Raw genomic sequence first — 15,982 nt, 5'->3', positions numbered from 1 at the left:
TTTGCACTCAATTTCTGCAGCTGCACCACTTTCAGTCACTGTTTACACTTGGCTTTATTTTAATTCCAAATACTCCAGTTTTCAGAAAGGCAGACAGAAGATATCCATCTACTTATTCTCAATGTAATGCTGTTCTCAAACCCATAATTCCCAGTTCCAGTTGGTTAATATTTGCTATATGCATACACCAAGTGAACGCAGTGATATTTACTTTCACAGGCAAGTCCTTTCATGTAAATCCTGGAAGAAATCTATTTTCCTTTTGTGAAGGAGCTATTAAAATTCGGGAGTCTGGCCTAGATTTCGATTACTTCCAAATATCTCGGCCTTTTTTATCTTTTTTTTTTGTCTTGTAAACATAGATCAGACTAATGTCACTGTTAGAGGGTGGAGTTCCATTACTATAAAAAATACCGTTCCGTGGAAATCTAGAGTGTCTAGCAACAGATGTTATGCACTCTGCCATAGCAAATTGGTTCTGCAACACAATTTTAGCCCTTTTTAATAATACACTGGTTCATACATTTTAGAATATGCATAAAAGGAAGTGGCTTATCCTAAAGCGTTAATTACCTTTTGGGTATGCAGCTTCAGAGATGTCACTGAGGTCCAATGTACACTTTAATAAAACTAGATGTTTGTATTTTCTTATGTTTAGCAGTGAACATTTAGAGATGTTATATAGTACTGACTATTATCACCCTCTAAGTGTCATTGCTTATAAGTGGAAGTGGGGAACCTCTGTGATCTGGTCAGGTCATGTGGCTAAGCAGTATCCACCTTGGAACTAAAATCTTGATCTGCAAAGCGTTGCTGTGTCAGAGGCATGGTGATAATATTCAGAATTTCATTTTATTCACAAAGCAAAGCAGGCGCTCATCTAAAGATCACTTAGCTGCGACTCTCAAGGCCCGGTGGCTCCTCATGTAGTCCTATGAAGGCTCATCACACCATGTGGTACAAATCTAGCCAATGAACTATCGAGGAGTGGAGCAAAGAAATACGGTCCGATGCGTTAGTCTTCACCATATTATCAATCAGTGCAAGTGTGTAGACCACCTAAAGCACGCCTGGCCAGCCTTTTGGCTCAACAGCTGTTGTGAAACTACATGTCCCAGCATGCATTGTCTCTAGCACTCTCTCTTAAAGCAAAACTGGGGCAAGGCATGCTGGTATTTGTAGTTTGCAACAGCTGGGAGCCACAGGTTGGCTAGGCCTGACCTAAAGCTTTCTGCGGCTTTCGGTAACATTTTTAGATTTTTTTTTTTTTAAGTACATTTAATGGAATGGAAAGAGTTAAATTATTGCTGCTCTGTGCTACTGATGTGAATGATGAACCCTGTATTGTCGTGTCTTTATGCGAGAAGTGTATTACAGGAGTCGGCATTTCACACCATCACCCAGGCATCAGTTTAATGAGAATATTGTAGACGCATAGTGCTGCACGTACAGGCCACAAGTGAGGCTGCATTGCCCTGTTGAGTGACTATTGTTGTTTGTTTGTTTTTCTACTGGTACTTGTAGTTGTGTAATACAAATATGCTTAAATATCCTTTTTATTTCTTTCTTTCATATAAGTAGCTGCTGCTGGATTGAGGACACCACTAGCAGTTCCTGGCCCCTATGCTACTCCCTTTGGAATGGTACCTCATGCTGGTATGAATGGTGAACTAACCAGTCCTGGAGCTGCATATGCAAGTTTACATAATATGTCCCCACAGATGAGCGCCGCTGCTGCAGCGGCTGCTGTTGTGGCATACGGACGATCCCCGATGGTAAGAGCAAAGCTCCATTTAGATTTCCTTTTATTGTAGTACTGATCTTTTTATTGTTTGTACTGCTAATCTAAGATGCTTACTACAGTATGTATTAGTTTTGTAGCTTCTTTCAAGCATATCCCCGTTTTCAGGTTTGGTAGTCCTTTTTGAAAGAACTTTTTCAGTTTTCCTTTCAATTTTTTTAGGTTGGGTTTGATCCTCCACCTCATATGAGAGTGCCTGGAATGCCTCCAAACCTAGCTGGAATCCCTGGGGGAAAGCCGTAAGTACCACTTATTCATGTCTTGTAGCCTAAAGTTTGTTTTATGTAGTTATGCATCAGATTGGCACTGATACCTGCTTTTATCAGGTATCCAACATAGTCCCCGATAAGAACACATGGGATCAGCAAGCAGCAGCGATGTGCAGAGTGATCTGTCACGGTCAGTGTTTTCAATTGAGAGAACACTGGCTGGGGCTAGGTTTATACTGCATTTTGGCATCGAGCAGCCATACACTCAGAGCGACAGTTGCTTCATTTCTAAGCGATCTAGAGCAGGTGTAGCCAACTCCAGTCCTCGAGAGCTACCAACAGTGCATGTTTTTCAGCTCACCTCGCAGGTGCACAGCTGTACTCATTGACCCATTTTAAAAGATCCACAGGTGGAGCTAAATACTTTACTTGTGATTCTGTGTGGAGGACTGGAGTTGGCTTCCACTGATCTAGAGAGTGTGGCCAATAAGACACAGTAACAATGCCATGAAATATCACTATAGTTAAAAACAAAAACCATTAATGTTTAGAATGTAAGCTCTCTTGCTCAGGGCTTTCTAGTCTATTGGTTAGATTTACTAAACAAAGACTTTGACCTCCAAATATAAAAAAATCATTAGTAAATTCAAAACCTTTTTCAATGTGCCCATACAATGAATGAATCGGTGTAAAATATCTGCCAAGATTAGATTTTGAAATAGGTAAAGTGCCCATTTTAATAATAAAATACTGGTAATGGTCTGCAAATCTGCTGAATATTACCATACCGTAACAATCTGCAGCCTCCTTTGGTCAATGAAATCCAACATGTTTGGCAACCCGATTTTACAGATTACAATCCCTTTATGTAAATGCCAGTAACCAGGCCCTGTGACTGTGTGGTGCTATTCTAATTGATAAACCGTTATGCAGCAGAAATTGACTCCTACTTCTGTTTGTATCACACGTCTGGTGTTATGCATTGTGTTAAATTGATTGTTGTACTGACTTATTTTTATGTTTAATTGTATGGTGATTATGACTGTTCTCTACAATGCACTTTCACATAGAATATAATTACATCTCAGTTGTGTGTGGGTGTCATTGACCCTAACATGAATGTAATAAAGCTTTGTCAGGACACAGCCATGCTCTGGTAAAGGCACTGCAGTGATAATTGCTAGCACTGAAGAGGACTTAAATGTCAGTTACATGTTTGTTTGTTTTTTCCCTCCTGTGAAATTTCAAGTGTTATTTGCCTCAGTTTATGTATTGCACTAATTGTTGGGCAATGGTTATTTAACATCTACTCTATGAATAAACTTGTGAGATTATTCAAGAGCAGAGAGTGCCCCAAAACAATCACTAGTCCATGCTTGCTAAAATGCAAAGAATATGTAGACTGAGACACTGATAGTGGTTCTGTTATTGAAATAGTTAAGGTCCATACACACTGAGATTTTGCCCAGTGTGTATGGACAGGATGTGTATGGACAGCTCAGTGTGTATGCATACACACTGAGCTGCTTTCCCCCTCCGACCTTTTCATACCCCCACTATCCACGTCAGCGTGGAGTTGATTTTATATAGTGTGGCGAGCGGAAGCGTAATACGTCTGAAGTAATGCGCGGGGCTCGACACGCTTCGGGCTTGGTGGCTCGCTGCGCTCGCCACACTATAAAACATCAACTCCACGCTGATGTGGATAGTGGGGGTATGAAAAAGACGGAGGACACGTACAGCCGCCCCTCGCGGGCTCGCTGCGCTCGACACGCTACGGGTTCACATTGATCGTGGCGTTAACAATGGGGAGGCATACAATGAAAAATGGGGTCTGGGGGGCATTTTAACGTTGGGGCCAATGTAAAATCGAGTCTCAGGGACCATTTAACATTGGTTCCAATGTAAAAAATCGTGTCGGTCGGGTCAATCGCATCGCATGCAATTGACCCCGATTTTCTGCAACTCGGTTGCATAAAATTAAAATCGGTGGCGCCGTGCTAGGAAACAAGTACCAGTTTTTTCCCCCAGGTCGGACCCGGGTTGCTGGGTAGTGTGATCGCATAACTTGGGTTGAGCAACCTGGGTCCCGTTCACTTCTTTGGAGGAGGCAGCAGCATCATTTTAGTGCTTCCTCCTCCCCCACCTGAAGTGCCGCCCTTCCCCCGCATGACGCCAGCCATCACCTTTCAAGCTTAGTACATCTTGCCCTTTATTTAAATTCGATGAAGGTCAATAAGTGCTAAAATGCTACTTGATTGCAGATATCTTCTAGGATGGTTCTTTAGCTCAAATATAAAAAGAGAAGTAGATATTACTATAAGTGCCACTGGGGTGACTGAATAACCATTGTGTTAAAGTCCTGATCAAATTACATGGCTGTTCACAACTCTTATTACATGCTAAATCTTCTATACCACCACACTACGCTGCCAACTGGACAATATCGCATGCAGCGCAATCTGTATTAATGAAGGCCGGATCAGTGTTGCCTCATTAATTAAATCTTCCTGGTGTGTACCGATTATCTGGCATGGGCCGGGGCAAAGGGAAGGTCTGCTGTGCTGATGTGTAGCCTTGTTCTATTTAATCATAAATTAAAGTTCTTTTTATATACTTTACAAACCATGTCTAAATATATAGGAAGTGCCCCGCAGCTGGGAATAGTGTTTTGGCACTGCTAATTCATAAAGTATAATTAGTATAAACACTTACACCGTAGAGAGGGGGCATCCTTTGCAGGCACTTTAGTTAAAGCTGGATATTCAGAGTCACAAGTTGAAGTATTTCTTACAATAAGTGGATGTGCAGATGTTCTGACTTAGATTGTTTAGCCGTTAGAGGGGGTGTATGACAGGAGAGAAAATACTCCTATATATTAATAGGTTTCTAGTTGTTTTACACGTTTCACGCAAAATCCTAATGAAATGTAATCAATGTTAAGTATTTCTGTTCTGTAAAAACATAGTGAGAAGTTCTGCTGGTTCTTTGAAGGAAGGAAATTTTTGCAATTAATGAGATACTTCAGCTAGAAATTAGGCATTAAATGCATGACTCTTTGTCTTCCAGGGCTTATTCTTTTCATGTTACTGCTGACGGTCAGATGCAGCCTGTCCCTTTCCCTCCTGACGCGCTGATTGGCCCAGGAATCCCTCGGCACGCACGGCAGATAAACACTCTAAATCACGGAGAAGTCGTTTGTGCGGTTACCATCAGCAACCCCACAAGACATGTGTACACCGGTGGGAAGGGTTGTGTCAAAGTCTGGGACATTAGCCAACCTGGCAACAAAAGCCCCGTCTCCCAGCTGGACTGCCTGGTAAGAGAACAGGAACTTGTGTTCGAGGGTCATTTTTTTTTTACTGGGATCTTGAGCCTTAATAGTGATTTTCTTTTATTTATTAAATTAGATTTATTTTTGGTCCGTGTTTGCAACTAATCAGTGACCTAGACTTATGGAAAATAATCTGGTTATTTTTTTGAATAGGGTATGTTTAGTTAATTTATCATTTTATTTACCAGTTCGGGTATTGTATGCATGCTGCTTATGGTCATTTGCCTTGCGTGAAGCTTCACCTGAGTAGTGCTTTGTGTTCCTGTGTAGTAAAAAGCATTCTGTTTCAGTGCATTCATAGTCCTGGTGATCTCCAGAGTGTGTGCATGTTTGCTCTTCTTGTTTGCCAAGTAGGTGGTTGAAAATTGTTAGATGACGGTTGTGAAAAATAATCTTAGAACTTGGCGTTGCTACAGTGTTTGTTTACCCTGGCTTCTACTGCCATACAAAGTCTGCTTTTGTCGTTCATTTCATGGAATGTACCTGTGCAAATACTTATGTTTTTAATAATAGAGCATATTTTTTTTTTTCTGTTTTTAAATATTACTTGAATCCAGTAGAAACTGAAGCCCTTAAAATGTGCTGTGCTCTTTCTGCAATTTATTTGTTTAGAGGCTTTTTGTGTTTCTTCTTGTGTGTTAATACATGTCACTTACACGCTTGTGAACGCATCCATTTTGTGAGCTGCAATAAAACGCAGCTAGTATGCGGAGAACCAGTGGTGTCATTGATGCACTGTCTGACTAAGAATTTAGGTGGCTGAACAGATACCAAATTAATATTAAAGTGCCCAAACATGGTACAATTGTATGCAATTTGGACTAGATCGCATACGTTTTGCAATGCACTGAGATGCAATCTAGTACAAAAAGTCTGTGCAGCACATACTTTTTGAGCTATGAGATGAGATACGCTGTCCTGCACACATCGCACCGAGCAATTGTATAGTGTATGGGCACCTTTATGCCCCCATACCACCCATTTTTACAGGTGATATGATATGTCAACTTTTAAAGCTTCCTTCCATCTGCTTGTGGTGGGTTTTTATTTCCCCCCTCAAAACTTAACATAAAAGGGGAAAAATAAGAATCTTCAGGCCCACTTAGTCTGAGCTTCTTAAGCATACTTATTAGACATTACAGTTGAGGGGTTTTTGTATTCAAGAAATAAAAAATATATCCACGTTTTTTAATTATCCAAGTTTAGTAATTGATTTGGGTGCAATTTAGAATGTATTTAAGGGATCGCTCCTCCTTGCTTTCTCCATGTCAACACATTTTAGTATTACATATGCAAGCAATTTAACAGACAAAACAAACGTGTAAATATTAAAATGCCTAATACATGCTATTGGTTTAAACAAAGTAATTGGTCTCCTGTTTTAAACACAAGATCCAGTCAATTTATAATCCAGCACAATCATTTATATAGCTCTCATTCCCTGCTAGCTTCTAATGTAGTGCTGATGGCTTGTCATGTATGGTTGTCCTATGTGATCTGAAAGGTGGGAGTGGAGTTAAGTTCCCCAGTAGATGTTACATTTGTAGTTTGTGTCTAAGAAGTCCCATACACATGGGGCGATGTGCCGGCGTGTTCGAAGTGATGTAGTAGCACAGATCGCTTAGCACATCTCTCCCTATACACACTATATACTGTAGATCGATGTGTGCAGAATGATCTGTGCAAACTTCAGTGTCTTGTAGATCTTGCTGCGTATGCTCAAGATATGAGCGGGTGCCGTGCGAGACTGTGCACCGCTTTCGCTTGGGGACATACATGGAGTGAACCGTGCTTATTTTCTAAGCGTTCTAGACAGATTGATTAGTGATCTTTATACTTGGAGATTGCATGGAAAATGGGTCTATGCTACTTTAAGTTTCCTCTTTTTTTTTTTTTTTTTCGTTATGAGAAGCACATTGAAATCAATTTGTTGCTATACAGTATTTTGAAGTAATGTTTGTTCTAAGATAGATATTTGTATATATGGCTTCACATCTATCGCTTCTCTGCACCCCTCCCTTATTTTTACAGAACAGAGATAACTATATCCGATCATGCAAATTACTACCTGATGGCTGCACCTTGATTGTCGGAGGGGAAGCCAGCACGTTATCCATATGGGACCTGGCAGCTCCTACCCCACGTATAAAAGCCGAGCTGACATCATCTGCTCCTGCCTGCTATGCTCTGGCTATTAGCCCTGATTCCAAGGTCTGCTTCTCCTGCTGTAGTGATGGCAACATTGCAGTGTGGGACTTACACAATCAGACGCTTGTAAGGTAAACCTTAGCAAATGTATGATCTCATATTGGAAGTAACTTATTTGAGATGTTGTGTGTCAACATAAAAAGGAACGTTACCTAATAAAACAAAGCCACTTACTCTAAAGTACAAGCTGGCCTAATTGAAAGGGCATATTGTATAGCCTTATGAGTTCCCATGAAAATATTTGAACTTTGCGTAATTGATGTACATGTTCTTTCCTCTTCTAGTCTCATGACAGTTGTAATGTGTTTCAGTAGGTTCACTTTCAGGATTTCTGATATGCACAGAAACACCCTCGCACATTTTGTTCTAAAATTTTCTGCTCGGCTGCATGGTTTTTCTTTTTTTATTAGCTTTTCTTTATTCATAAAATGTTACTTTTTATCATTGATTTCACACAGAACAAAGAAAAGAAAATGGCTTCTGTTGCGTTACAATCGCTACCTTTTCACATTTTCTGCCAGCATATTTTGATGATGCTGGCTTAACCATGAATTGTTCTTTAGGTCAAGGTTGTACATATTTCTTCAGATGGCTTTTAACCCTTTGAGTGCTATCTGTGTGGAATGTGCAAAAATACTGCTAAAGATGCCAGTGTTGCACATTTGTTATATAAATAAAAATGTGAAGTTACCCCCCCCCCTATTTAAGTTAAACATTACAGGTTATTATGATGAATAAAAATGTTTGTCACTTTTCACACCTATTTTGACAAATTCTCTTGCCACTCAAAGGGTTAAATAGGCATTTGAAAATATTGGGCCGAACTACTAGGTTGCAGGACAATTACAGTACCCCAAGAAGAGTTTTTCCTTTGGAGAGCTTTTAGCTGTGTTGACTGGATCAGCAGTGGTGGATGCTTGGTGTTTACACGATACAGCAATGTTTTATTTTTCATACTTTGGAATTTCTCGCAGTTCTCTACAACCTATTTCCATGTCTGTTTGAGAAAAAAAAATACTATTCGTACCTATTCACACAGGAGCCAGATTTATCTTAATGCATAGATCTGGATTTGATTGAGGGTAATATTCTATAGCATAGGAATGCTGACACAGTTCTTGGGAACTGACCTTTTGTGTTTTATGTTCCATGACCCTGCCAGTTGGAATATCTTAATACCAGCAGTGAATGCCAAAAGGGTTAAACAAGGCTTAGCATAGATTTTTATTTAATTGCTCTTAGAGCTAGGTTGTATGTAGCTCACATTTTTTGAATCCTATTAGGTTGGCAACCCTACTTGTATAGAAGGCCAGCAAACTATTCTGTCTGGAATAAATCCATGAGGCTTTACAGGCTGTTTGGCAGGCACATGACAGATTTGGGACTCTGATAATTTTCCTCTCAACCTTCAGATGTAATTTTAAATAGGCACAGTCAGTGTCCTTTTGGCATAACCTCCTCTGATTGTTTTATTCCTTCAAAGTGCTATGATCCTGCTAAATGCATTTGCTATTTTTAGTGGGTTTTTATTGTTTGTACAAACCTTTATATACAAAGCTTTTATAGTAGAGTGAAAAAATGTACCCCTGGTTCAGTATGTTTTTATACGAATAGTTGAATGGTTGCATATTTAGGATGATTTCCTTTGCTATGGAGATTGGGAGATTAATGTTAGTTTTAGTTCACATTCTCTTCATCTGCTTCCTTCTTACAAGTGTGGCTGTATTAATGATTTTGCTATTGCCTATGGAAATGGGTTTAGCATGTTATGGCCAACTGGGATAAAGAATTGTCCACTTTCTGTATTGTATTTTTCACACTGCTGTTCTTGATATTAGGTAAAACCTGAATTACATTATACAGCTTTCCCACTGCCTTTTTTTTTTTTTTTTTTTAACATGAATGCACATTAACCCGGTATTTAGGACAGTGGAAAATGAAAAGTCCCGGGATCAAGTTCCGTGTTCTCGACACTGTTTACTAACTGGTTGACACGGCTTACTAACACTTAACGCAATGATTGGATACCAGTTCTTGACTGCCATGAAGTAGCTTCTATATAATCCTATCCATCTTTCCTATTGGTTAAAGAAGAATCCTCACAGATTTAATTGAGCAACCTTGGTTGCTGTTCAAGCTCTAACTGCTTTTCACATTCTGGAACAACTTCTGTGTGTTCTGGAACATTGTTCATGGGTCCTGAAATTATGGCGTTGTCTAGGTCTTAAAAAATGAAAGCATTTTCATGCCATCACACTGCAGCCACCTTGTGTGACTGCTGACATGATTATTTGGTTGTGGAAATTGGTTTGTTATAACAGACAAAATAGGATCCCTGTCACCCAAAAACCTGTTTGTGTTTTGTTTTTTTTACATATTATATGTCCATCGAACATTCTCCTGTAAAGCGTGTGGAAGGGTTTCTTGGTGAATGAGAGCTATTAATGTGAGTTAGCATTAGTTTGTCAGGATTACCATCTATGCTTAGTCTACTCACTCTGGAGTACTTGAACATATTCGCTGAAGCTTGAGAAGCCTTCAGTGACTTTTTTTCTTTTATAAAATACTTTGAAAATGCTTGGGTGATTTTTACGTTCCGTACCTGTGGAAATTTTGGCAGCCTTGCACTCCTAGACTAGTATTGAATCTCCGTTTATAGTACGTTATGGTTCAGAGAATTCCCATTGCCTTATAAATGGCTTTGTTTTGCACTACTTTTTGTACCTTTCCCTAGCAAAATTGACCATTAAATCAGGGTTTCAGGTTTGTTTTAATAGCATGGGATTCACCTATCTTGAAAGGATAAATTAGGCAATTGAGCTTGCTCCCCTTTTACAACACATACTGTGAGTCCATCTGTCAAACTACCAACAGTTAGCCATAATCGGCCAATTGTTTAAACGTACCAGCAAATCTATGATTGCATGGCTTTTAAAAGAACCAGAGTTTTATCAAAATAAATGCAGAAATACAATTCAGTTGCATTATTCTGGGACATCAGGAGAGCTGTGTACACTGAAAAACCATAAAACCTTAATGAACAAGAATAGTGATGTGATTGGGCCAATGTTCTTTAATTATTTTCTGTTGAAGTTCAGGATTTTACAACATATTTACTCTGTTATTTTTGGTATAGGTGGCTCCACAAAATCCTAAGGCATTGGTATACTTTTTCACACTTGACTTATATTTTTATTTTATTTTTGCTAAATAATGACAATGTTAAATCTGTTTGTTACATTTACAAAATACATCACATGCAGGGAAAAGTCCAAAGCTAACAGCAGCGATGTTTACTTAACTTACTGGCAGGAAATCATTATTCAATTTTGTTTGTCTTATCAGGCAATTCCAGGGCCACACAGATGGAGCCAGCTGTATTGATATTTCTAACGATGGTACCAAGCTCTGGACAGGAGGTTTGGACAACACTGTGCGATCTTGGGACCTGCGCGAAGGGCGACAGCTCCAACAACATGACTTTACGTCACAGGTAACTGTTTTGATCACTTAGCACATTTTGTTTGTGAGCTCATGTATTATTTCTCTACCTAGATAAGGTAGAATCATGCTGAGGTTTTTTTTTCTCTTCCCTGGTATGGATTGTAAGCTCCACTGGGGCAGGGACTGATGTTTAAATATTCTCCGTAAAGCGCTGTGGGATGTGTGCCCTATATAAATAACTGGTAAATAAATACCAATTGGAGTTGAGCTTTTCCAAAAATACATTAGGTCAGGCACATTTTTAGGGACAATATTGCATATGGCCAGTTGCAAAGCATTTAGTAGTGTTGCAGCTTGTCCTATTTTAAGTGAAGGTTTATCACTTGTGAACATGCTTTATATTCCATTTTTATGATTCTAGATCTTCTCTCTTGGATACTGCCCAACTGGTGAATGGCTTGCAGTAGGAATGGAGAGCAGTAATGTGGAAGTACTACATGTAAATAAACCAGATAAATATCAGTTGCATCTGCATGAGAGCTGTGTGCTGTCTCTGAAGTTTGCCTACTGTGGTAAGTAAAAGCATCAGAATTCTCATTTGCTACGATGTTCTGACTGTCCCTGTAATTACCGGTAGATTACATATAGTGTTCCTTCTAGGAACGAAATGGGGCAGCATAAGAGGGGCAGACCGCCCACGCTTACGTCACTAAAGGGGGCATGCCTGGGCGTGCATCACAAATGGGGGCGTGCCCGGGCTGACGCGTCACTAAAGGGTGCATTCCTGGGCGTGCATCACAAATGGGGGCATGCCCGGGCCGCTGCATCACTGAAGGGGGCTTGCCCGGCTGTGACTATGTCCCTGAGCTGCCGGGAAAGCGCCGGGCACCGCCATCTTCGGCGGTGCTGGGCTTCACCAGTGCACTCGGGCGGGACAGACAGCAGGCTGTTTTCGCGGGGTGCTGATAGGGGCAGGGCGCATTTTTTCCTTTAAAAATCGGGCAGGGCGCAGCGCCCCACTAAAACAGCCTAGAGGGAACACTAACATAGTTATAAACCACTCTATTCAGTCATATTATTCATTTTTGCACACCTAATAATATATACATTGTTTAATTTTGCCCAGGTAAGTTTTGGTTATGGACTAGGTATTTTCTAGTCAACGTCAGTTACCATTGCTGACACCTCACAGCGCGGCAACGTGTTAATGCCCATTATTTGCATTAGTCTCCTGTAAATGCTCTTCTTACCTTCCTCAGACTGTGGTGGAAAGTTATTTGGTTTCTGGCCTTATGAGCACTTGTATGTGTGACAGGAAGTTAGTTGTATGCTCCAATGGATTAGTGGCTGCTGCTGTGCATAATTAAATTCTCTGTATAGTGCTGCATGTGATTGGCACTCAACAGATATGATTATCTCCTGCTTATTAGCAAGTCATTTGATTTTTGGTATTCTGAAAGCAATATATGTCTACCGATAATGTGAGTAGCAGTGAACTTTCCATTAGGATGGTTTAAATTAACAGGCCGAACCCCAGGTTTAAAACGGAAAACATGATGTGAATTTGAACACTTTTCTAGCTTAGAAACAACATTTTGAAAAAACACTGCGATATCGCATTGACAGGAATGTAGAACTTTCCTTCTGTCACATGGGAGTAAGATCTGAAGATGGAACATGCCATATTTTATTAGCGGAATTGCTTCCTTGTGACAGGAGATTAATATTCCCCCTTTGACATTAGTGTCAGCACATAGGATTTTCAGCACTGGTACTCTTAGTACTTTGATAACAGCCTTGTACACATCAGAAGGATGGCCGAACTAGAACGCTGTGCATACACACTGCATGATGCAGTGGTATTGATGGCACAATGTACTGTACCATTCTGTAAACAGCAGCATGGCATTGTCAACTGTTGCTTGGCAGTGCATTTTTTATTTATAGGCTAACTCTTTGGGATCCTTTCAGAAGTAGATGTCTTACTTCTTGATAGTTTCAATCTTTCTATGGTGCCTCTTATACCCATTAATGAATTCCCATTGATACTATTTTATTTCCTTGTGTTTTTAATAGTCCTTCCTTGTCTATTTTGTTGACTTATTTAGTTTTTGTAAGTTTATTTAAATCCTATACCTTTTTTTCAGTTTCTTCTAATTTTTCTCAATCATTATCTACACTGCAGTTATGGCTTAATGGTGTATTGGGAGCAATCCTCCGATCCCCTGATTGTCGTACTTGAGGACCAGTGATATTAAATGTGTAAAACAAATCCCAATCCCAGCAGGGGTTGCAGAATTGGGACTTAAAACGCTTCCCCAATTCACCGATGAATTAGCGACCATCGCTGGCCGTTGACTGGCGCATCTGGTCTCCAGGGCAGGTGATTGGAGGATCGCCCCTGCAGATGTATGGGCTTGACATAGTATTTGACATACTATTAAGCCAATTGTCATGTTTACTTCTTATGGCGATATTATTGACATATATGGGGTGTTGCTAGAACATATTTGTTTTCTACTACATAGATATTCAGATCCAAAAAAGAACTGTTGTAAATGTTGTTCAAATTCCAACAGACTGTATCTATCTAGTTTCTCCCCCTTACAGAACAACAAAATGTCTATATTACAGTATCTGTGCTGTGCCGCCAAGTTCCTGGCACCAAGCTGTGTTCCAAATCTGTGTTTTTCCAATTGGGCCATAAACTGATTGACATAGCGATCTGCTAACTTGGTTCCCATGGCTGTATATGTCCTGTGCACCAGCACTATACTACTTGTTCTCTATAGGATAGCACCTTCATCTTCTCTAAACTTTTGGTAAAACTATAAACGTATCCATTGAGCAAATACAATCTTCCATGCTTCCTGTTCAGAAGCTGCGCATGAAAGTCCATGACATTTTATAGCCAGTGGACCTATTTCTGACTTCTCCCATGGCTTCTACATCAGAAATGTACACCTCCTATATAGATGTTTTCATAGAAATGATTTAATATCTGACATGACAAAGCCAGTGTTGTATGTTGTTTTTTTACTAATATATTTTTTTGTATAACAGGTAAATGGTTTGTAAGTACAGGGAAAGATAATCTTCTGAATGCGTGGAGAACGCCATATGGAGCCAGTATATTCCAGGTAAGAGCAAAGATGACTTGAAAATTAGAAATATTGGGGCAGATGTATTAAGCCTGGAGAAGAGAGAAAGTGGAGATAACTTGGAAGAGTTAACGCACCAGCCAATCAGCTGTGTTTGAAATATGACAGTTGGGATCTGATTGGCTGGTGCATTATCTCCTTCCACTTTATCTCCAGTTTATCTCTTCACCAGGCTTAATACATCTGCCCCATTGTTTAGTGAGTTCGAGTTCTACATTAATCTCCTCTGTTTTCCCACAGTCCAAAGAATCGTCATCGGTGCTGAGCTGTGACATCTCAGTGGATGATAAATACATTGTTACTGGATCAGGGGACAAGAAGGCTACAGTCTATGAAGTGATTTACTAAAAATGACTGGGATATTACCTTTTTTTAAAGATCATCTGGGCCAAAATCTGCTTGCTTGTGTAGGAGTAGAAAGACTGTTCTATCATAAAGGATGGTCTTTTTTGCCATGGATATTAAACTTTTTTACCTCTGTATAGAGAGTGCAAAAAGACGTTCTGAACCTCCTATACATATGGTACATATGGATATAACTGCCTGGAACAAACTAAAATCAAGAATGGACATCTAATGTCTTAATGTGTCTGCTGAAGAATGTTTGTTTTTTTGTTTTGTCTTATTTTTAATATCTCATACAGAGATCACAAATGTCCTGAACATGGGTAATTTACCAGATTCTTGAAATTCAAACTCCTGTACTTCGTAGAGAAATGCTGTCAATTTTTTTATTTTTGTTGAAGGTCAAGTATTTGTATAAAATGTAAATATATTTGGTTTCCTACAGTAAAGGCTTTAGTACCAACAACCTTTTTTTTTTTGTAATTGTGTCAATATGTAAAATGATGCTCATGGTGTATATATAGGATTTGTAATTACCTAGTTTCTAAGATTGTAGAAAGCTCATCTTCTTTTACTACACTGTGATAGGTATAGTCTAATTGTGTGTGTGTTTTTAAATGGCATCTTCATTGATTTTCAGATCTACTTAGCAGGCTGCATATTGACGACTGTTCCTGTTTCTTAAGCAGTGTTCTGTCTTAATCTGTTACTATAACTTGATCAACTTTACTTGCAGTAGGGTCTTCCTTGTTGAATCCAATATTTGCAGGATACTTGCTTACTGAACCCTGAGAATTTGTGCCGATCCTGAACTTGAACTATCGCTCCTTATGTATATACAATTAAATGTGTTTAAGATTATTACATATGTACCTATTCATATTATTTTCAGATTCATTCTAGATGGGTGTGTTGATTTTAGTGGCACCTCAATTGGGTACTTTTAGGTTGTACAGGTCATGGATTTGGATTTGTGTGGTCTGCTCATTAATCCTCAATATAAGATGTTCTATGATATGTTACCTTTATATAAATTATATGGGTTTTATGTAAATACGGATGTTTGCAGCATACACCCTCTGTTACTATAGTTAAATGTTAATATGCAAATACACATATTAAATTATGCTACTCAATTTAGATTCGTGTAGAAGTGTGCACATAGAAAACTTGGAACCCTAAGCATTATAATAATGGTAACATTGTGGTTTATTTATTTTTTCAGTCTATTTTTTTTTATTATCATTTTATGAGACTGCATTTTATTTTTAGGGTACAGTCACACAACTGATCTATTTATTGAAAGAATCAACTTAAGTAAACTGATTTATTCTTTATTATGTAAGATTTATACATTGAGTTGGGGCAGCCTATGTACCATTGCAGTGTGCTTTATAATTAAAATAAGCTTGTGACTTATTGTAAGCACTAATGATGAATATCACTAATGAATATTTAGTCTGTACAATATAAATCATCT

The 15,982-nt window shown here is 39.1% G+C and overlaps 1 protein-coding gene across 9 annotated transcripts in view; it reads left to right on the top strand.

Annotated features, from left to right (window-relative positions):
• TLE1 (TLE family member 1, transcriptional corepressor) overlaps positions 1-15,363 on the top strand; it is a 57,249-nt gene extending 41,886 nt beyond the window's left edge. For 5 of the 9 annotated variants that reach the window (XM_083186168.1, XM_083186176.1, XM_083186171.1 and 2 more), the window contains 8 exons: positions 1,579-1,775; positions 1,964-2,040; positions 5,080-5,329; positions 7,376-7,623; positions 10,898-11,045; positions 11,418-11,568; positions 14,060-14,136; positions 14,398-15,363. In XM_083186168.1, coding sequence (XP_083042294.1) covers positions 1,579-1,775; positions 1,964-2,040; positions 5,080-5,329; positions 7,376-7,623; positions 10,898-11,045; positions 11,418-11,568; positions 14,060-14,136; positions 14,398-14,505 — 1,256 coding nt within the window. In that variant the 3' untranslated portion in view covers positions 14,506-15,363. The remainder of the gene's footprint in view (positions 1-1,578; positions 1,776-1,963; positions 2,041-5,079; positions 5,330-7,375; positions 7,624-10,897; positions 11,046-11,417; positions 11,569-14,059; positions 14,137-14,397) is intronic. The other 4 variants (XM_083186169.1, XM_083186177.1, XM_083186172.1 and 1 more) reach the window with 1 other exon arrangement.
• Positions 15,364-15,982: the final 619 nt, after the last annotated feature.

The sequence above is a fragment of the Crinia signifera genome, chromosome 1, assembly GCF_055691185.1.
Source record: "Crinia signifera chromosome 1, ASM5569118v1, whole genome shotgun sequence".
Taxonomy (NCBI): Eukaryota; Metazoa; Chordata; class Amphibia; order Anura; family Myobatrachidae; genus Crinia; species Crinia signifera.
The sequence above is the reverse complement of the archived record's forward strand: the minus strand, read 5'-3'. Positions and strand labels throughout refer to the sequence as shown.